Source organism: Lipophrys pholis, assembly GCF_963383615.2.
Source record: "Lipophrys pholis genome assembly, chromosome: 13".
Lineage (NCBI taxonomy): Eukaryota > Metazoa > Chordata > Actinopteri > Blenniiformes > Blenniidae > Lipophrys > Lipophrys pholis.
Genome location: NC_137632.1, coordinates 28,842,865 through 28,865,427, shown reverse-complemented (window position 1 = coordinate 28,865,427; position 22,563 = coordinate 28,842,865). Strand labels below are relative to the sequence as shown.

General features: G+C 45.2%; 1 protein-coding gene across 1 annotated transcript in view; it reads left to right on the top strand.

The window, feature by feature from the left end:
- Positions 1–21,309, top strand: part of enox1 (ecto-NOX disulfide-thiol exchanger 1) — a 37,187-nt gene extending 15,878 nt beyond the window's left edge. The window contains exons 6-14 of the mRNA XM_080478589.1: positions 1–190; positions 7,711–7,817; positions 10,826–10,940; positions 11,373–11,578; positions 13,473–13,580; positions 15,625–15,681; positions 16,598–16,700; positions 18,425–18,510; positions 19,540–21,309. The exon at positions 1–190 is cut by the window's left edge and continues 23 nt beyond it. Of these exons, the coding sequence (XP_080334715.1) occupies positions 1–190; positions 7,711–7,817; positions 10,826–10,940; positions 11,373–11,578; positions 13,473–13,580; positions 15,625–15,681; positions 16,598–16,700; positions 18,425–18,510; positions 19,540–19,671 (1,104 nt within the window). The 3' untranslated portion in view covers positions 19,672–21,309. The remainder of the gene's footprint in view (positions 191–7,710; positions 7,818–10,825; positions 10,941–11,372; positions 11,579–13,472; positions 13,581–15,624; positions 15,682–16,597; positions 16,701–18,424; positions 18,511–19,539) is intronic.
- The last annotated feature ends 1,254 nt before the right edge of the window (positions 21,310–22,563 follow it).

Sequence of the window (22,563 nt, the reverse complement as noted above, 5' to 3'; positions counted from 1 at the left end):
ACGGCCGTCCTCTTCACCTGGATCGACCGGGGCGAAGTCAACCGCCGCACCGCCAACCACTTCTACTCCATGATCCAGTCGGCCAACAGCCACGTGCGGCGGCTGATGGGCGAGAAGGCCCAGCACGAGGACGAGATGGAGAGCGCCAAGGAGGCCTTCAAGAACGCCCTGCTGGCCATCCTCACGCAGTGTAAGGACTCTTCTCTCTCTCTGAGCAGTGGTAAGGCAGGCTGAGGGGGCGGGGCTAGAGGGGGAGGGGCTTCAGGTGAGTCCTGCATCACATCAAACCTCCACGTTCCATCAAATACTCGCTGACACCACGCTCAAGATACAAATCAACTCAAATCACTTCGTCAGGTTGAATTGTTGACGACTGCGTTCAGTCGGCCTCACAGCAGCACCTGTTAATGCTAATGCTTGAGCATTTGTTTGATAATCCGGGTTAATGAGAGCAGCGTTTAATCCCACATGAAAGCTGTGAGATCCGTCCAAACACTGACAGCTGCTGCAGGAACTGCCAGTTTGACCAGGATCAGGTGGAGAACATTTCATTTTAATGGAGGATGTTTAACGTTACTTCATTTAGATTTATCTTGTTTTCATTAAACAATTTACTGAATCGGCTGGATTATCTTGGATTAACCTCCAACACCTCCCAGTCTGAGAACACTTTCATTCATATGCATATTTATTTATTTTCATTATTGTTTTCGATTAGAATCTGTTTTTAAAAAAGGTAAAATTATCCATGAATAGTCCATCTAAAGTACGAACGTTAGTTAGTTAGTTAGTTAGTTAGTTAGTTAGTTAGTTGGTTAGTTAGTTAGTTAGTTAGTTAGTTGGAGTAAATTTCAAATGTAAATTGTAAAATGTGTACTTTTAAGTGATCTATTTATTTAAAAAAAAAAATCATAGATGAATAATTGTAGTAAAAATCATCATAATAAAGTAATATTTACAAAAAGTAAATTTGGAATATTTCTCATTACATCAGTTTCTGTATCGTTTTATTGCAAATTGTTCTGATCAACATTATTTGACTAAGAATACATTCATTGATTTAAATACAGCATTTTCCTAAATTACTTATTTTTATATATATAAATAAATATAAATAAATTATAGATTTTTAATTAAAGAGGATTATAAATAAATTATTTCTTTTAATTTACTGTGTGATTGTATCTTTACTTGATACCATTGCTTTCTTCCTTTGTTTCCTTTTTACCTGAATAAATTCATCAACTGATATTTTTGTTCACTTTAATCTTATTTAAATAATTGTATTCATTCATGTATTTATAAGAAGATTATTCATTAAGGAATCAAAATCATTCTCCAAAATAGAGTCTGAGTGCTCCACTGGAGGTTCTATCAATCCATTGGGGGGTTAGATTTTCTGTTCTGTATCGTCTCTATTATTTTTGAGTTCCAGATTAAATGTTAATAATCCCGTCTCCTCGCTGCCGTGTGAGTTAAAGCAGCCGCCGATGGAGCTGCTGCACATCGCTGGCTGCTGTCTGAAAATGTGTAACATCAAAAACGTTATTATCTTTGTTACAGTAATGAATTAATAGAACCCCCCTCCCCCCTCCCCCTCCCCCTCCCCCTCCCCCGCCCCCCCGGCTGCAGGGCGCCGTGCCGCCACACATCAGCTCGCCGCAGACCGACAGGCCTTGTTTTTTTTTTTCCACCACATCCATTCGCGAGCCGCCTCGGTGCAAGTCATTTACTCTGAGAGCATCTCGGGCCGGTCGCCATGACAACGCTCCCTCATCCGTCTCCCCATCAGCTCCATTATCTCCAGCTCGCCGTGCGGCGGCGGTCAGCTCGGCCTCGGCCGGGCTGCCGGGCCCGGCGACGCCGAGCTGACCTTTCCAGAAAGAGGAGAAAGATTCTATCTGATATCAGCGTGGATTTAACATCCCTCACTCCACAGATCTGTCCTGATCTGCAGGTTTGACGCTGCTTCAGCTCAGTTTTCAGCTGAAGGCGGCGCGGCAGGCGCAGGAACACCGACGCCGTCAGAAAGATCCGGCGCTGCTCTGGGTCCGACTCATGCAGGGTCATGAGTCGGACCCAGAGCAGCGACGCGGCAGGCGCAGGAACACCGACGCCGTCAGAAAGATCCGGCGCTGCTCTGGGTCCGACTCCTGCAGGGTCATTCAAACTAGATTATAAATACATTCACAATCATAAAATATATTCTAACACACACAGTTCTTTCTAAATAATGTTAGGTCGTGTGTGATGCAGCAGATTCTGGCCTCGTAAACATAAACATCTTTTTTTTTTTCATTAGTATTATTTTCTTTTATTTATAGCACTTCTATTTAATATTAAATGATTTATGGTATAATCTATTTATTTAAATTGATCAAATCAGGTGGAATAACTGAATATGTCATTACTTTCAAACGATTATGTTACAGAATTGTATTTATTTTAATTGTTTTATTTTTTCAAAATTATTACTTTTTACAATAAATATTTTGTCAATTTTGTCATTTGATTTAATACAACATTTTTGCTAGAAATTAGTTGGTAAAATAACAACAACAGGAATCCATCCTGACGACATGCGGCTGCAGATTAAAATACTACAGACCACAAACAATTATTTTCAATTTACTTTAATTTCATTTAATCACATTTATTTCATTTTCTCAAAATAATGACTTCACCAGTCGTTCATTAATCTCGTACTGCATTTCTCTGATTGAATTATAGGAAATAAACTGACTCGGGTCACGGAGTGTGAAAATAAACGCTGAACTGATTTCAGACATTTCTGTTCTAAATCTGAAACGTTGGAAACTTCAGACGTCAATTCATCCAGAATATAAACCCCATCCCCTTCGTCGTGGTGTGTGTGTGTGTGTGTGTGTGTGTGTGTGTGTGTGTGTGTGTGTGTGTGTGTGTGTGTGTGTGTGTGTGTGTGTGTGTGTGTGTGTGTGTCTGTGTGTGTGTGTGTGTGTGTGTGTGTACTCAGAGGTAAGTATGGTCACATGTTCCAGTCGTGTGGATTTTACTTTAATGTTGACTTTGTTGAAGTGTGGCAGCGTCTCGGCTGGAGAAGTTTCAGAATAAAATGTCAGCAGATGTTTAAAAGGCAGCATTCTAATGCAGAATGGAAGCATGGACTTTTAAATTATATTTGGAATTAAAGATTCAAATCCTATCGAGTGATAAATTCAGTGCAGCAGTGGTTCCTGACCAGAAAACTGTCCTGTAATTTTATTTTGAAAGGTCCTTCTTTTGTAAGTTGGCAAGATGAGACGTGTCTGCCACTTGGACATCTTGGCACAGGTATTTCATAAAGAAATACCTGGAAAATGTAATATTTAAATCATTCTAAATCCCAGGTTTCAGCATCTCTACATACACAATCCTCTGGACGTGAGTACTCTCGGTGCAGTACTCCATACCCAGAACGTATCGTGCTCGTCCTTCTGATCACCTGTTAGAAGGGAGGATTTGGTTTGGGAACTGGAGAGGCCTTCCAAAGTTAGAAATGTTGGGAACCACTGCGTTACGATGAGCTTCTGATGGAGGTTCTAAAGTGATGGAGGTTCTAAAGTGATGGAGGTTCTAAAGTGATGGAGGTTCTAAAGTGATGGAGGTTCTAAAGTGATGGAGGTTCTAAAGTGATGGAGGTTCTAAAGTCTTCCAGTCTGATGAATGCTGCTTTTTCCAGTCGTGAAGGAAGTGAAGCTGCAGGTGAGGAGATGTAAGTACAGAGGAGGCCAGGAGAGAGACCTGCTCGTCACATGACCACAGCCCTACCTCCACTTCCTGTCATCACATGACCAAAGCCCTACCTCCACTTCCTGTCATCACATGACCACAGCCCTACCTCCACTTCCTGTCATCACATGACCACAGCCCTACCTCCACTTCCTGTCATCACATGACCAAAGCCCTACCTCCACTTCCTGTTGTCACATGACCACAGCCCTACCTCCACTTCCTGTCGTCACATGACCACAGCTCTACCTCCACTTCCTGTCATCACATGACCACAGCCCTACCTCCACTTCCTGTCATCACATGACCACAGCCCTACCTCCACTTCCTGTTGTCACATGACCACAGCCCTACCTCCACTTCCTGTTGTCACATGACCACAGCCCTACCTCCACTTCCTGTCAGTCTGCTGATCATCAACACGTCTTTACTCTCAGGGACTCACAATCTTTAGCAGACAAACATTCTCCAGAGGCTGAATCAAACACTTTTTCCAGGAAGTGAAACATGAACGTTTCCCACAGACGCGGCTCCCGTTCTTATGAATCACTCAGCGGGTTGACGGGATCGCTGCCGGGAGGCGTCACATTTCCTCATTTGCCTGAGGTTGATGATCCAACTGAACTGTAAGCTGCTCTGTCAGCCATGACGCTGGCTTCCTGTCTGAGTGGCTCCAGAGATATAGCGGTAGAACTGCGGCCTGTGGCAGCGACTTCCTGCGTCGTGTGGAAACAGTTTGGTCCAGTTTGATATGAAAATCTGGAGTCAGATCTGGAACCGCCGACAGAAGACTGGACTTCAGAATAAAAGCTGACTTGCTTTCACGTGCAGTAGATGAGTGTGACGTAAACAGGAAGAAATTAACAAGTTGATGTGGCCAAGCGTTTACTCACGCCCGTTTCCATGGTGACGTCTCCGTGGTTTGTTTCTCGGTGTGTAAAACACAACGAGTGTTTTAGTTTTCTCTCTCTGCAGCTGACAAACCTCAACCAGTCATTTTACGATGAGAAGATTCAGATCCTTCAGATCCCTCAGATCCCTCAGATCCTTCAGATCCCTCAGATCCCTCGGATCCCTCAGATCCCTCAGATCCCTCAGATCCCTCAGATCCCTCAGAACCCATTTCCAGCTGGTGACGACGTGCTTCAGGTGATCCCATCATAAGTGGCGAGTCCTAAAGACAAGGGTGAACGTCCTCCTGGAGGAGGAGCCTGGACAGACGATCTGTCCAGCAAGATGGACGACTCAGAACGGAGTGTCGGGACACTCAGAAGAAGTGACACAATACGAACTCAAGTGGTCAGACCCAGACGTGTGATACGGACCAGAGTAAACAATCTGCGTCAGAGATCGTTATGAACATTCAGATCGTTCATATTATTCAGTTCGTTCAGATGGTTAGATTGTTCAGATCGTTGGATCGTTCAGATCGTTGGATCGTTCAGATCATTCAGATCGTTGGATCGTTCAGATCGTTCAGATCGTTGGATCGTTCAGATCGTTCAGATCGTTCAGATCGTTGTATCGTTCAGATCGTTGGATCGTTCAGATCGTTGGATCGTTCAGATCGTTGGATCATTCAGATCGTTGTATCGTTCAGATCGTTGGATCGTTCAGATCATTCAGATCGTTGGATCATTCAGATCGTTGGATTGTTCAGATCGTTGGATCGTTCAGATCGTTGTATCGTTCAGATCGTTCAGATCGTTGTATCGTTCAGATCTTCACCTCGTCCGTCTGATGTAGATTGTTTTCCACCAGGAGGCCGCCGGCAGGCTGCAGGGTCAAATACAAACGTTTGAAATCTTTCATGTAAAAATCCTGTTTGCAAACAAACGGAACAAAACCCGAGGCGCTCGGAGCCGAGAGGTACTGTGAAGAACTCTTCAATATTTAACGCCTTCACCTCGAGGCCTCCAGCGCCCTGGAATCGTGAGCGGCGCTCGCAGCGTTTGTGGCTTTTCATTCAGCTGATTGTTTATAATTGTTTTCAACCTGGAAACCAAAACGAAGTCGGCTTTGCTTTGGCGCTTCGTGTGTTTATTCAGGAAGCTGCAGGAAGTGGAAGGGAGCAGAGCAACGTGTTCTCAGGAAACACAGCAGCTGAGAGAAACCAGCTCCTTCTTCCCTGAAGTTCCAGCCTGGAGACACTTCCTTCTCTTCTTTCCTTTCTTACTTTGACTTCAAACAAACAGGATTTAATGATTCACTCACAATATCCACGTCTTCCATGAGGCTCCCAGCAGCTTCACTCTGTCATCCACTGATTCAACCATTCAAACTTCTGCACAAAGTCCAGCTCATTTAAGATTCCTTCTTATATCATCGCTACAGAGCCACTGCCTGCAGATTATAATCCACTGAAACCTCCCGACTCAGCATTTAATCTCATTTATAGTCCCTATAAATGAGTTGATTGTACAAAACCAACAACGGATACATGTAAAGGAGTACAGTTACTCTTTAAAAAGTAGTGTTTTACTACAAGTTAAAGAATCTAGAGTTCCTCGTTTTTGTTTTGTTTTCATTATTGTGCAAATAGCTAAACTGTTGTTAGCATTAGCTAAACTGTTGTTAGCATTAGCTAAACTGTTGTTAGCATTAGCTAAACTGTTGTTAGCATTAGCTAAACTGTTGTTAGCATTAACTAAACTGTTGTTAGCATTAGCTAAACTGTTGTTAGCATTAGCTGAGCTGTTTAATGGCGGATTCATTCATTCATAACGTTCAGATGAAGTTAAACCAGTTTAATGAGAGAAAGATGCTCTATAATCTGATGCTAGAGGTGGAAGATGCTCTGTAATCTGGATGTTAGAGGTGGAAGATGCTCTGGAATCTGGATGTTAGAGGAGGAAGATGCTCTATAATTCGATGTTAGAGGAGAAAGATGATCTATAATCTGGATGTTAGAGGAGGAAGATGCTCTGTAATCTGATGTTACAGGAGAAATATGCTCTATAATCTGGATGTTAGAGAACGAAGGTGCTCTATAATTTGATGTTAGAGGAGGGAGATGCTCTGTAATCTGGATGTTAGGGGAGGACGATGATCTATAATCTGGATGTTAGAAGAGGAAGATGCTCTATAATCTGGGTGTTAGAAGAGGAAGATGCTCTATAATTCGATGTTAGAGGAGGGTGCTCTATAATTCGATGTTAGAGGAGGAAGATGCTCTGTAATCTGGATGTTAGGGGAGGAAGTTGCTCTATAATCTGGATGTTAGGGGAGGACGGTGCTCTATAATTTGGGTGTTTGACGAGGAAGATGCTCTATAATCTGGGTGTTTGAAGAGGAAGATGCTCTATAATTCGATGTTAGAGGAGGAAGATGCTCTGTAATCTGGATGTTAGAAGAGGGAGATGCTCTATAATTCGATGTTAGAGGAGGAAGATGCTCTGTAATCTGGATGTTAGAAGAGGGAGATGCTCTATAATTCGATGTTAGAGGAGGAAGATGCTCTGTAATCTGGATGTTAGCGCTTAATGAAACACATTATGAACTATTGATAAGCTCTCAGAAAGAGAGGCTAACTTCTCTTTAAGCATGCTAATGCTAATGAGAGCTACTAATGCTAATGACAGCTACTAATGCTAATGACAGCGAGTGTGGATTCGGGCTAATGCTAATATTTCCTGCAGTCGTTCGTCGTCCATGTCGGTTCAGGTGAAGGTGACGGAGCACAGAGCAGAACCCTGGAAACACTATGGGGGTATTTCCTCTTCACCTTCATCCAAACACGACCCAGACAGGCAGCGATGATGAGGAAGATGAAGGTGACGTCTGTGTCTGTCCGGCCTGTGGTCAGAGCTCGGTCTCTCCTCTGGCTGCTGTACGAGCCTCCAGTCAGTGCGACCACGCTACATAAATGGCTTGTTTTGTCTTGACCCTTCCTCCTCCTCCTCCTCCTCCTCCTCCTCCTCCTCCTCCTCCTCCTCCTCCTCCTCCTCCCCGTTCACCCCAAAGTCGAGCAGATCACCGCCGTTTTCACCGCCGCCACCAGGCAAAAGGCATGGGACCATTTCTCAAAAGCACAGCGCAAGAACATAGACATTTGGCGAAAGCAGTGTGAGGTTGGTATCCCTTCTTCCTCTTCTTCTTCTTCCTCTTCTTCTTCTTCTTCTTCTTCTTCAGTTCTCTCCCCCCAGCCCCCCACCCCCACCGCACCCCGCTGTCACTTGTGCTGACAGGCAGCCCGGTGGGACCGGCTGTGTTCGGGGGGCTTGTTGTTGTCTTCCCTCCACAGACAGACAGACTGACGGCTCTGATCACCGGACCTCCTCTTCTCTCCACAGCTCAGATCCAAAGCAGCGCCACCGCCGTTCCTCCGGCGTGTGAGGCGGCAGTCATTTCCAGGGTTTCGTTTCTAATCAATTATTCATCTGGAGGTGAATCTACAAGTGCAGGAGCAGCTTGTTGCTGTGAGCAAACCAGCACACGAGTTACTGAACGTACTGAGACAGGAGGAGGTCTGGGTTCACGTGTCTCATGTCACAGGGACGTGAGGAGGTGTGCGCTGCCCTCTGCAGGGAACCAGCAGCCACTGCAGGGATATAAAACAGGTTTGAAATCCCCGGATCAAGAAGCACATCCAGTCCCCGGCCTCTACCTGACGGCTAAAACCATGAGAGGAAGAACCGAGCTCGTTGCTTTGAGGATTTAAAAATCAGACTCACATCAGAGTAGGTCCCCGTCCAGCCAAAACCAAGAAACATCCACGGAAACGTCCAGGCAGCACCATGAAAACTACTCAACATGATGTAGTACACCTGCCAGGCCTATAGGTGGCGCTGTAACGTCGTCACAGAAATACAGCAGAAACAGAGAAGAAGCGTGAAAAAATGGAGAAATGTACAAATTCATCATGTGTCCTTATTAAAGCCACGAGCATCAGCAGCTCCTGCAGCGCCACCTGGAGCAGGTAGTCCGCCATGTTGGTGTTGTTCAGTGCTGATGATGTCATGGCCCCGCCTTTTGACCTATAACCCCTCCTCCCTCTCCGTGATGTCATTAACAACACCAACATGGTGGACAACAACTCATTGCTTTGTATGAAGAGATTATCATCACCTTATGTCGTGGTGCTAATTACCTTCTCCAGTGAAAGTTGGGCTGAGGAGGATATGATTTTATTTTATTTATTTTTTAATTTAATTTAATTTAATTTTATTTTATTTTATTTAATTTTATTTAATTTTATTTAATTTTATTTAATTTTATTTAATTTTATTTAATTTTATTTAATTTAATTTAATTTAATTTTATTGTTTCTATGTATGTAGGTATGTATTTTACCAACTCTTCGCCAAAACTCCCAAACAAGCAGATGAGAGGCTCCTCATGGAGGAGATCAAAGGAGATCAGCGTCTGTTGCCATGGAGACGCTCCCTGCTCTGTTTCACAGTGATGTAGCTACCTGACAGGCTAGTTAGCATCAATATGAGCTAACGGCTAACATGCTAGCGGTGCTAACTCGGTTCTGCGAACAAGTGTGGCGTTGGCGAAGGTCTGCGCTCTACCGAGTGTAGCTCTAGTTTATCATGTGGCCACAATTAGTGTCCGGATCATTTCCCAGTGGGTGGTCATAATGTTCTGGCTGATGAATCCCCTCCTCGGTTTGTTTTGCTGTGAATAGAGCGATGAGTGAGTGTAGCAGACCCGGCGCCGCTGCTCGCTCAGGTCCGATAGTGTCGATGAACCCGAGGTAAGAAAACGCAGAATGTCTCTTCAGGCCTCCGTCAACCGTTGCGTTGCCGGTAAGTGTGAACGTGATCGTTGCTGCAGCAACTTCAGACGTCAGAGCCGAAGATCTCCACCTGTTCCTACGTCACTAATCAAATCGGACCAGAGGAGCGGGTCACAACAGAATGTTTCCACGACGCTCAGCAACACGTTACGCCTCCATTCCTGAAGGTTCTGGAGCAGAACCGGGATCGTCCTCAGTGTGTGACTGCAGGGGGCGCTGTTACAGCACACACTGAGTGCATGAGGCCAGAACTGGCCCACTAACTAATTACTAATTACTAATTACTAATTACTAATTACTAATTACTAATTACTCCGACTGTCTCATGTTACTTCCAAGTTAAAAATGATCCAGAGTTCCACTCAGCTGATTCTAGTTATAATTCTCATAACAACACGGAAAGAAACACATTCACTGATTTTTATAAATGAACAAACTCTTCGGTGACATCACTTCTTTTGTCGTTCAGCAGAGCCGTTGTAGAGCGGCTGAGCAGAAACTCCTCATCACTCTGACTTTCACTAAACTCCTGTTTACTTTATAAAAGCGTCAGTAACGTTCAACTAACAGCAAAAAGAAAGACGTTACAATGTAGATAACCAGATTATAGAGCATCCTCCTCCTCTAACATCAGATTATAGAGCATCTCACTCCACTAACATCCACATTATAGAGCGTATTCCTCCTCTAACATCAGAATATAGAGCATCTCCCCACCCAACATCCACATTATAGAGCAGCTTCCTCCTTTAACTTCCAGATTATAGAGCATCTATAGAGCAGAAGTTGCTCTGTGGAGGAACAGTGTGGAGAAAATCCGTGGAGCTGCTAGTTGAGCGGTCGGCGTGTTAATCTGAGCGGTCGGCGTGTTAATCTGAGCGGTCGGTGTGTTAATCTGATCAGTAGGTGTGTTAATCTGAGCGGTCCGTCTATTAATCTGAGCGGTCAGAGTGTTAATCTGAGCGGTCGGTGTGTTAATCTGAGCGGTCAGAGTGTTAATCTGAGCAGTCGGTGTGTTAATCTGAGCGGTCGGTGTGTTAATCTGAGCGGTCGGTGTGTTAATCTGAGCGGTCAGCGTGTTAATCTGAGTGGTCCGTGTGTTAATCTGAGCGGTCAGCGTGTTAATCTGAGCGGTCAGAATGTTAATCTGAGTGGTCAGAGTGTTAATCTGAGCGGTCAGCGTGTTAATCTGAGCGGTCAGAATGTTAATCTGAGTGGTCAGAGTGTTAATCTGAGCGGTCAGAGTGTTAATCTGAGCGGTCAGAATGTTAATCTGAGTGGTCAGAGTGTTAATCTGAGTGGTCAGAGTGTTAATCTGAGCGGTCGGTCTTCCAGGAGCTGAGGAACGCTCACAGCGAGGAGATCATGGGCATCAGGCGGGAGGAGGAGATGGAAATGTCGGACGAGGAGTCGGAGGAGAATCCCTGCAAGAAGATGCGAATGGAGAACGGTATCAATCCCTTTCATTGATCGGTCCGTCTGAGGTCTGAGGGTTAGGGTTAGGGTTAGGGTTAGCCCTAACCCTAACCCTAACCCTGACCCTGACCCTAACCCTGACCCTGACCCTGACCCTGACCCTGACCCTGACCCTGACCCTGACCCTGACCCCCTGAGGATGCTTCCAGCAGATTGACCTTGTTGTTAGAAGGCTTTAGGAGACAGAAGCTTCAGCTCACATGAAGTCAACAGGATGTTTACTTTGCAGATCTTTATTTACAATCTTCACCGCTGAAGCTTTAAATTTGACTTTATGAATTTAACTCTAAATTCACTTCCAAAGATCCTTGTTTTGATACATACATTTTTAATTCATGACTTTTCTAACACCTTGACCCCCCCCCCCCCCCCCCACTGCCGCCCCCCCCCCCCCCCACCCCCCCAGGACTGTGTGATCAGACTCAGGCGTCCCTCAGGGAGGAGAACGACTCTCTGCGCTGGCAGCTGGACGCCTACAGGAACGAGGCAGAGCTCCTGAGGAGGGACCAGAATCGAACCGCCCGCCTGGACGAGGATTCCACTGCAGCACAGGCTCACAGCCCGGAGGCTCAGATCCAGCTGCTGCAGCAGAGCATGCACAGCATGCAGCAGGTGGGCTCCTCCTCTTCCTCCTGCTCCTCCTCTTCCTCCTGCTCCTCCTCTTTCTGCTCTGACATCACCTTCATCCCCCATCAATGGCTTGTTTGGATGGATGAGGGATGAATGAGGGATGGATGAGGGATGAATGAGGGATGAATGAGGGATGGATGAGGGATGAATGAGGGATGAATGAGGGATGAATGAGGGATGGATGAGGGATGGATGAGGGATGGATGAGGGATGAATGAGGGATGGATGAGGGATGGATGAGGGATGAATGAGGGATGGATGAGGGATGGATGAGGGATGAATGAGGGATGGATGAGGGATGAATGAGGGATGAATGAGGGATGAATGAGGGATGGATGAGGGATGAATGAGGGATGAATGAGGGATGGATGAGGGATGAATGAGGGATGGATGAGGGATGGATGAGGGATGGATGAGGGATGGATGAGGGCTGGATGAGGGATAGATGAGGGATGGATGACGGATGGATGAGGGATGAATGAGGGATGGATGAGGGATGAATGAGGGATGGATGAGGGATGGATGAGGGATGAATGAGGGCTGGATGAGGGATGGATGAGGGATGAATGAGGGCTGGATGAGGGATAGATGAGGGATGAATGAGGGATGAATGAGGGATGGATGAGGGATGAATGAGGGATGGATGAGGGATGAATGAGGGATGGATGAGGGATGGATGAGGGAGGGATGAGGGATGGATGAGGGATGGATGAGGGAGGGATGAGGGATGGATGAGGGATGGATGAGGGATGGATATCCATCCATGTCTCAGTATAACTGACCAATGAGACGGAGTTCTGAAGTGTGTGACGTCTCGTTCAGAGAGGAAGAGCAGCTATTTGATCACAAAGACACAAACCATCTTTCTGTTTCATCACAGTTCAGGAAGGGGAAACAAAACAAACAAAACAAACAAACAAACAAACAAACAAAACAAACAAAACACAAACCGATCACAAGTCATGGGCGACTCTGAGCTCCCATGATGCTTTGCTCCGCTGACTCCACACAGTTCGCCTGATGCGACTCTACTTCCTGTCTCTTTCTATCTGAAGTGACAGCGGTGATGCAACGAGGCACATTGGACACACACACACACACACACACACACACACACACACACACACACACACACACACACACACACACACACACACACACACACACACACACTGGCTTGTTGTCGATGTGTTGCTTCCTGAGCTTCTCACACTGAGAGAACGTCCCTCCCGTCCCTCCTGTCCCTCCCGTCCCTCCTTTCCCTCCCGCCCGTCCTGTCCCTCCCGTCCCTCCTGTCCCTCCCGTCCCTCCTGTCCCTCCAGTCCCTCCTTTCCCTCCCGTCCGTCCTGTCCATCCCGTCCCTCCCTGTCCCTCCCGTCCCTCCTGTCCATCCCGTCCCTCCCGTCCCTCCTGTCCCTCCAGTCCCTCCTTTCCCTCCCGTCCGTCCTGTCCCTCCTGTCCATCCCGTCCCTCCCTGTCCCTCCTGTCCCTCCTGTCCCTCCTTTCCCTCCCGTCCGTCCTGTCCCTCCTGTCCATCCCGTCCCTCCCTGTCCCTCCTGTCCCTCCCGTCCCTCCTGTCCCTCCTGTCCCTCCTTTCCCTCCCGTCCGTCCTGTCCCTCCCGTCCCTCCTGTCCCTTCTGGTTTGTCTCCGGTTCTTTATCAGTTTATAAGGTGGTGATGAGCAGCTGCTGCGATCGGCCATCAACCAAATCAAAACTCTTCACACTCATTTCAATCTGTTACATTAGAATAGAATTTTGATTTAATTTACAGAAAAAACAGGTTTAATAATAAATATAAAATTACCTGATTCTACTGCCAAACTCTGTGTCCTCAGTAGAGGGAAGGAAGTTAAGTTTGTGTTTTTCTCTTCCAGCAACTTTTAACTCTGCAGGAGAAGCTGAACAGTAAGGAGGCGGAGCTAGAGCGGGCCAGAGAGGAGCAGCGCTACCTGGAGGGGGAGGTGCTGGCCCTCCGAGACAAGGTCTTTACTCTGTGCTCAGGGTTTACACACCTCTACGTCACCTCTATATCACCTCTACATCATCTCTACATCACCACTATGTCACCTCTACATCCTCTCTATATCACCTCTACATCACCTCTACATCCTCTCTATATCACCTCTACATCACCTCTACATCCTCTCTATATCACCTCTACGTCAGCTCTACATCCTCTCTACATCCTCTCTGTATCACCTCTACTTCAACTCTCCATCACCTCTGTATCAACTCTCCATCGCCTCTGTATCACCTCTACGTCACCTCTGTATCACCTCTGCATCCTCTCTACATTCTCTCTATATCACCTCTACATCCTCTCTATATCACCTCTGTATCAACTCTCCATCACCTCTGTATCACCTCTCCATCACCTCTGTATCACTCTGTATAACCTCTACATCACCTCTACATCACTTCTACTTCAACTCTCTATCAACTCTGTATCACCTCTACATCACCTCTACATCACCTCTACATCACTTCTACTTCAACTCTCTATCCCCTCTGTATCACCTCTACATCATTGTTCATGAACGTGTCTGTACACTCCAGCGTGTCCCCAGATTACCGACGGTACCGATGGAATTAAAGGTTCTAAAGGTCGAGAACAGAAACATGAAAAACAAGAGTTGTTTTCTTCTTAATGGATCGAAATGAATAAAACATTGAAAACCTACAACGCAAAGTCAAACACACTCATGTTACACACACACACACACACACACACACACACACACACACACACACACACACACACACACACACACACACACACACACACACACACACACACACACACACACACACACACACACACACTGAGGGGGGATGAAAATGATGGCGGGATGAAGGGGATTGGAAGGACAGGAGCGTTGCCATGGCAACAGTCCAGCCATGATGTTTTCCTGTGCCGTCCTGCTGAGAGACGAGTCCAATGAGCTTCAGACACATGTTGGTCTCCTACCTGAAGACCTGACGCTCTATAATCTGGATGTTAGAGGAGGAAGATGCTCTGTAATCTGGATGTTAGAGAAGGAAGATGTTCTATAATCTGGATGTTAGAGGAGGAAGATGCTCTATAATCTGATGTTAGAGAAGGAAGATGTTCTATAATCTGGATGTTAGAGAAGGAAGATGTTCTATAATCTGGATGTTAGAGGAGGAAGATGTTCTATAATCTGGATGTTAGAAGAGGAAGATGCGCTATAATCTGGATGTTAGAGGAGGAAGATGCGCTATAATCTGGATGTTAGAGGAGGAAGATGCTCTATAATCTGGATGTTAGAGGAGGAAGATGCGCTATAATCTGGATGTTAGAGGAGGAAGATGCTCTGTAATCTGGATGTTAGAGAAGGAAGATGTTCTATAATCTGGATGTTAGAGGAGGAAGATGCTCTATAATCTGATGTTAGAGAAGGAAGATGTTCTATAATCTGGATGTTAGAGAAGGAAGATGTTCTATAATCTGGATGTTAGAGGAGGAAGATGTTCTATAATCTGGATGTTAGAAGAGGAAGATGCGCTATAATCTGGATGTTAGAGGAGGAAGATGCGCTATAATCTGGATGTTAGAGGAGGAAGATGCTCTATAATCTGGATGTTAGAGGAGGAAGATGCGCTATAATCTGGATGTAAGAGGAGGAAGATGCTCTATAATCTGGATGTTAGAGGAGGAAGATGCGCTATAATCTGGATGTTAGAGGAGGTTGCTCTATAATCTCGATGTTAGAGGAGGAGGGTCCTCTTTAATCTGGATGTTAGAGGAAGAAGATGCTCTATAATCTGGATGTTAGAGAAGGAAGATGCTCTATAATACTTTAACCAAGCAGAAGGAACAGATTTTGTAGTTTGCATGAACATTTGAGAAGATCCTCGCCTCGTCTCAATTTTCTGATCTTAAAAATAATCTGACTAATCCAATCCGCTGCTGTTTGTCTGCTCTAGTTTCTCAGATTAATTGAAGGTATTGTTTTCATCTGGGATAAATAAAGTATCTTGTGTTGCTCTGTTGTGTGTCTGCAGCTGCTGAGCAGCACCGGAGAAGCTGTCGAGGCGGCCAACGGAGAGATTCCTGAAAAGGTAAAAACTCTTAATCCAGATTACATCAGAAAACCGACACTCCGCTGAAATGATTCTTCTTGCTTGATGTGTATTAATCTCATTTATGTTACGCTGATTGAAGTGAAACTTAAAATCAATCTTTATTTTCAGATCCTGGGAAAATAAATACTTTTTGTAAAACTGGAACAAAGATTAAAGCAGAAAAACTAAATCTTCACCTCTCGCTGACATAAAATTCTATATTGTGGCAATGTGGAATGACACCAGAGGAAAAACATCCAGATTATAGCCCTCCTCTGACATCAGATTATAGAGCATCTTCCTCCTCTGACATCAGATTATAGAGCATCTTCCTCCTCTGACATCAGACTATAGAGCATCTTCCTCCTCTAACATCAGATTATAGAGCATCTTCCAACAAGAGTATTTTAAGTAACTAGTTCATTTCTAACATCAACAGTCTGCAACAATTTAAATTTGGACATTCATATAGACTGTATACATAAGTATATCTATCTACACACACACACACACACACACACACACACACACACACACACACACACACACACACACACACATATATGTGTGTATGTGTGTGTGTGTATATATATGTATATGTATAGATGTAAAGCAGAGGATGATGAACCTGAGCTGAACCGAGAGTAGAGCAGACAGTCTTTCTGCTCTACCCCCTCTGTCCACACAGTGTTACTCTATATATCATATATCACCTTTTAACCCCGCGGCTGCCGCAGTGAAAGCTGGTTATTAAATGATGATGGTGTGTGTGTGTGTGTGTGTGTGTGTGTGTGTGTGTGTGTGTGTGTGTGTGTGTGTGTGTGTGTGTGTGTGTGTGTGTGTGTGTGTGTGTGTGTGTGTGTGTGTGTGTGTGTGTGTGTGTGTGTGTGTGTGTGTGTGTGTGTGTGTCCAGGGGGTGAACGGGTGTGTTCCTTCGCTCTACCTCAGCAGGGACAGACGGAACGAGCTCCTCCTGAGAGGAGGCGTCGCCTCGGAGAAAGAAGCCCTGCTCCTTGGTAAATAGACCTCCAGCACACACACACACACACACACACACACACACACACACACACACACACACACACACACACACACACACACACACACACACACACACACACACACACACACACACACACACACACACACACACACACACACACACACACACACACACACACACACACACCAGACCTTCTGACTGTAGTTCTTCAGTCGTCTTAATGCTGACCTCCTGAGACCTGCTGGAGTTCAGACCTCAGCATTCGCAGCCTGTGGTCTTAATGTTGTGGCTGGTGTTGTTACTGAGAGGTGGAACATTTTGTGTGTTTGGTCGATTCGTTCTCGGAGGTAACGACGCTTCTAGTCCGAGGATTTGTTTACCTCGTTTGGGCTGGGGCAGCATTTTGTCAAGGACGTGCATTTGTGGGATGAGCAGTAGAGCCTAGTCTCACCCCCTCTTTACTGCCCCCCCACCCCCCTCACCCACTCCCACCCCCCCTCACCCACCCCCCCTCACCCACCCCCCACCCCCCTCACCCACTCCCACCCCCCCCCACCCCCCGGTGGTGGTTCCTGCTCAGCAGCTCTGCTGGAAGGAATTGAATCAGGCCGTCTGTGATTACCAGCGTCAAGCCACATAAATCAAGGAAATAAATATTGGCTGTGCCAAAGCCTCTGGGCACACACACACACACACACACACACACACACACACACACACACACACACACACACACACACACACATACACACACTCACACACACACACGGACGCACACACACTCACACACACACACACACACTCACACACACGCACACACACGCACACACACACACACACACACACACACACACACACACACACACACACACACACACTCACACACACACACACACACACACTGGTCCCGGCAGTAATCAGCTGGAGAGCCACTTCCTGCTCCGGCCAGAAGGTTTTATTAATATTTTGATTTATTAAGTTTCAGTTCATGAAGATGCAGATCAGCTGAACCTTGAAGTTTAAAAGTGGATCCTGCTTCTGATTCAGATTCTACGCAAGAAACCGCAACAAGAAAATAGAGCGTTTATTATCATTTTGATCTGCTCTAGGATATTTTGCGTTGTGTCCTGGTGTCTGTCCTCCTGGACACGTCCTACTCACACATACAGTACATGTCCTTTCCTCCTCACTTTGAATCGGCTTCATTTAATCACTTCAGTGTCAAATATTCCAAACCGACAGTCTCACATAGATAGAAAAGTTGTGTTGTCCTCCGTTTCCATGGCGACTGAGTTGGACCATTTTCAGAAGGTGGCGTCTTCCCTCGTTTCTGTGATGACGAAGTTCAAGCGTTTTCTAAAAGTTGTGCCTTGGGAGTCGTTTTGAAAAAGTTGCATTATCGCCGGTTTTCACAGGGACAGCGTCAGACTGTTTTCAAAACGTTGCACTTTCAGTAACTCCAAGCTGCGTTGTCATGGAAACCGAAACAGGAAACACTATTAAAATGAGGTTGTTGTGTAAACTAGGTCTTTACTGTTCCTAAAAAGGAAGCGGTGATGAACAGGCCTTTCCAGTTTCAGGTGACAGCAGGTAGATTCTGAGGAGTTTCAGCTGCAGTGGAGGAAAGTAGAATCTCCTCATGACTGATTTTATTTCCCGCTGCAGTTTGTAAACCTTCAGTTTCGTTGCCGAGCGACTCTGAGTTTCTCTCTCCGCCTCCTGCTGTTTCCTCTGCAGGCGTCATATCGACCTTCCTGCACGTCCATCCGTTTGGAGCAAACCTGGAGTACCTGTGGTCCTACATCCAGAGGCTGGACTCCAAGGTACACACACACACACACACACACACACACACACACACACACACACACACACACACACACACACACACACACACACACACACACACACACACACACCTGGAAAACATGAAGCAAAGAGCATTTATTGTTTGTATATGTTTTTTATTTTATTTATTTTATTTATTTTATTTATTTTATTTATTTTATTTATTTTATTTATTTTATTTATTTTATTTTATTTATTTATTTTTATTTATTTTTATTTATTTGTATTTATTTTATTATTATTATTATTATGATGATGATTATCATTATTATTATTTTCACTGTTATTATGGCATCTTCATCATAATGATATTATTATTATTATTAATAATAATAATAATAATAATAATAATAATAATGATATTATTAATAATAATAAAAATAATGATATTATTATTAATAATAAAAATAATAATAATAATAATAATAATAATAATAATAATAATAATAATATTTCCCGTTTGGCTGAGTTTGATTAATTATTAATCTGGCCCCGCGCCAGAACAGGGGCAAAAGTTTGACCCTGGAAAAATAGAATCTGAAAGTGAAAGAATGTTTTGAAAGTGAAAAAAAAAAATGTTAAACTTGAAAACAGGATTTGAATATGAAAAAAAGAAGAACTTAATCTGAAAACATGAAACCTGGAACTGAAAAAACAACAGCTACATTTAAAATATCAATAAATATTTATATTTAAGAGTGAAAAATGAAAATAAAGGATTTTATCAAAAGAATTCCAGAGATGAATCTAAATTATATATTTTATATATAAGTTAAAAAGAAAAACTTTCCATACACTTATTTTTATTTTGAATACAGTGTTTTTAATTTTTCAAATGGACCAACCGTTTGGCCTGGAGCCAGCTCCATAGTGCACAACCTTCTCCTTTCAGTGTTACGGAAAAGATTGAAATAAAAGAAGAGAATTACCTGAAAGAATTCTATCGTATTCCCCCCACCCGTCCCCACCCCACCCCCACCCCCACCCCCACCCCCACCCCCCAGGTGTCGGCGGTGGAGCTGGAGCGTCTCATGGTGCGTCTGCCCTCCATGTTCAGACAGGAGCTGAGCGGTGTCGGCGCCACGCTGGAGAAACGCTGGAAGTTCTGCGGCTTCGACACGCTGAGCTCAGCGTGACGGCGGTGTGTGTGTGTGTGTGTGTGTGTGTGTGTGTGTGTGTGTGTGTGTGTGTGTGTGTGTGTGTGTGTGTGTGTGTGTGTGTGTGTGTGTGTGTGTGTGTGTGTGTGTGTGTGTGTGTGTGTGTGTGTGTGTGTGTGTGTGTGTACGAGATCCAGATGTTGGAACGAAGAGAAAACTGAGTTCTGGATGTTTCCTCCAGATAAAAACACTTTTCCAAGGTGAACTGAGACGAGAACGACTGATGTACTGATGTTTTGGGGGGGGCGCATGAAGCCCCACCCCCACCCCCACCCCCACCTCCACCCCTAACCCCTGAGAGGCAGAGAGGAAGAGTTATACCAAAGTCCATCCTCACATTTCAGGCTCAGATCAGGAGGCCTGAGGTTTTCTACGCCCAGGGAGATAAGCCCCGCCCCCTTTTAAACACACACTTTTGTGTGTGTTTATCTTTGTTTTCTTTTGAATCTCCCGAATCGTGTCTCACGGTCAGTCTTGAACTTTTCACCCTGAAAATGTAGGAACTCTGCTTCTCTGCTTGGCGTCTGAAGTCGTGTAACGCGGAGGTTTGAGTTTTCTTTCTGGAAGCTCTCTGGCGCCCCCTGGAGGGGGCGGAGCTCCACACCTTGAAAAGCTCTTGGAGTGTGTGACGTTGGCTCGCCGAGGCCTGATGGGAACTCGGTTCGATCCCCAGCAGCTGCGTCAGTCTGAGCCGGGTTCTGAGGAGGAGTTTACACACCAACGTTGATTCATGTTGTTTTTGCTTCATTCTGAATCTGTGGCTTTCTGGGATTTTCTAATTCTACGTTTTACCCCCGTTTCCACGGAGACGGGGTCAGAACGTTTTCAAAAAGTTTTCTTTCCTCTCATTTCCACGGATACGGGGTTGGAGAATATTCTAAAAGTTGCGTTTCCCCTTGTTTCCACGGAGACTGAGCTTTTTCAAAAGGTTGCACTTTTCCCATTTTGCACGGAGTCGGGGTCGGAGCATTTCGAAAAAGCTACGTTTTTCCTGGTTTCCATGGAAACTGAGCCATTTTCAAAAAGTTACTGTCGTCTTAACGGGCCACCAAAACTCTACAAAAGTTTAGCATTTTCACTTGTCGTGTAAACGACTCGGTAAGGAGTCGCTGCAGAGTTCAGTCTGCTTGGCTAGTAGCGTCTTAGCAAGTTGTTGCTAAAAGCTAATGCTAATTTGTTCTCTAACTGGGTGATTAATGTAAAATGTTCAATTCTTTCCGGCGTTTTTTTCATCGTTTGAGGTAATAACAGCTGCATATTGGATCTTCATGGACGCAGCAGATCAACTTGTACCTCAGTAACTTCCTACCAAACTCCTAAAAAGTCGGTTCCTCCCTTCATAACTCCTGAAAAGTTGCGTAACGTGACTCGGATTTTGAGTTGGTGTGTAAAAAAAGAAGCCCGTTTTCCGGAGGGGAACCTGCTGGAGGACGACAAGAGAGAGAAAGGAGTGTTTTAGAGGAGTGGAGGAGGAGTGGAGGAGGGGTGGAGGAGGGGTGGAGGAGGAGTGGAGGAGGAGAACACTCAATCTCTTCTGCCTAATTTATTTCATTATCCTGCCTGACGACGCTGCAGGAGCCACGTTTTGTAATTCAGTATAATAAAATGAAAGATGAACAACAGTTCTGTTACTGTCAAGAGTGTTTATATCACACACACACACACACACACACACACACACACACACACACACACACACACATGGGATGAGGAGCTGGAAATTGCTTGCTTTAGAACCTCCTTTAGCCTAGGAACCACTGATGCTTCCTTTAGAACCTCCTTAGTCTAGGAACCACTGATGCTTCCTTTGGAACCTCCTTTAGCCTAGGAACCACTGATGTTTCCTTTAGAACCTCCTTTAGCCTAGGAACCACTGATGGTTCCTTTAGAACCTCCTTTAGCCTAGGAACCACCGATGGTTCCTTTACCAGAGGAGACCAGAGCTGCTTTCCAGGATGATGTCAAAGCTCAGCTGCTCCCGATGTAACTCGGGCGTAATGGCGAGCAGGAAGAGAATATCTGACTCACGATCTGGGGCAGAGCGTCGCTGCAGAGCGTCGCTGCAGAGCGTCGCTGCAGAGCGTCGCTGCAGAGCGTCGCTGCAGATTATAAATCCTCCTCGCAGCAAAATGAGACATTAAAGTGAAGGATTCATTCTTTATTACATAGAGGAACTTTACTGTAACTTTACACCTCAACTCCAGAGTTACATTGCTATTACTGCAATACTTCAGTCTCCTCTTTAATATGATAGATTCTAGAGCATCTCCCTCCTCTAACATCCAGATTACAGAGCTGATATCGACTCTCTCTGATCTGATGTTATTGTTTGGAGCCACTTGGTGAATCAGTGAAAGTAAATTGTGAGAATCTGCTGCCAGATGTGAACAAACAGGAGCTCAGCAGAGAGAGAGGAAGAAGAGAGGAAGAAGGGAGGAAGAAGAGAGGAAGAAGAGAGGAAGAAGGGAGGAAGAAGAGAGGAGGAAGAGAGGAGGAAGAGAGGAAGAAGATAGGAGGAAGAGAGGAAGAAGAGAGGAGGAAGAGAGGAAGAAGAGAGAAAGAAGAGAGGAAGAAGGGAGGAAGAAGAGAGGAAGAAGAGAGGAAGAAGAGAGGAAGAAGAGAGGAAGAAGGGAGGAAGAAGGGAGAAAGAAGAGATGAAGAAGAGAGAAAGAAGAGAGGAAGAATAGAGGAAGAAGATAGGAGGAAGAGAGGAGGAAGAGAGGAAGAAGATAGGAGGAAGAGAGGAAGAAGAGAGGAGGAAGAGAGGAAGAAGAGAAAGAAGAGAGGAAGAAGGGAGGAAGAAGAGAGGAGGAAGAGAGGAAGAAGAGAGGAAGAAGAGAGGAAGAAGAGAGAAAGAAGAGAGGAAGAAGG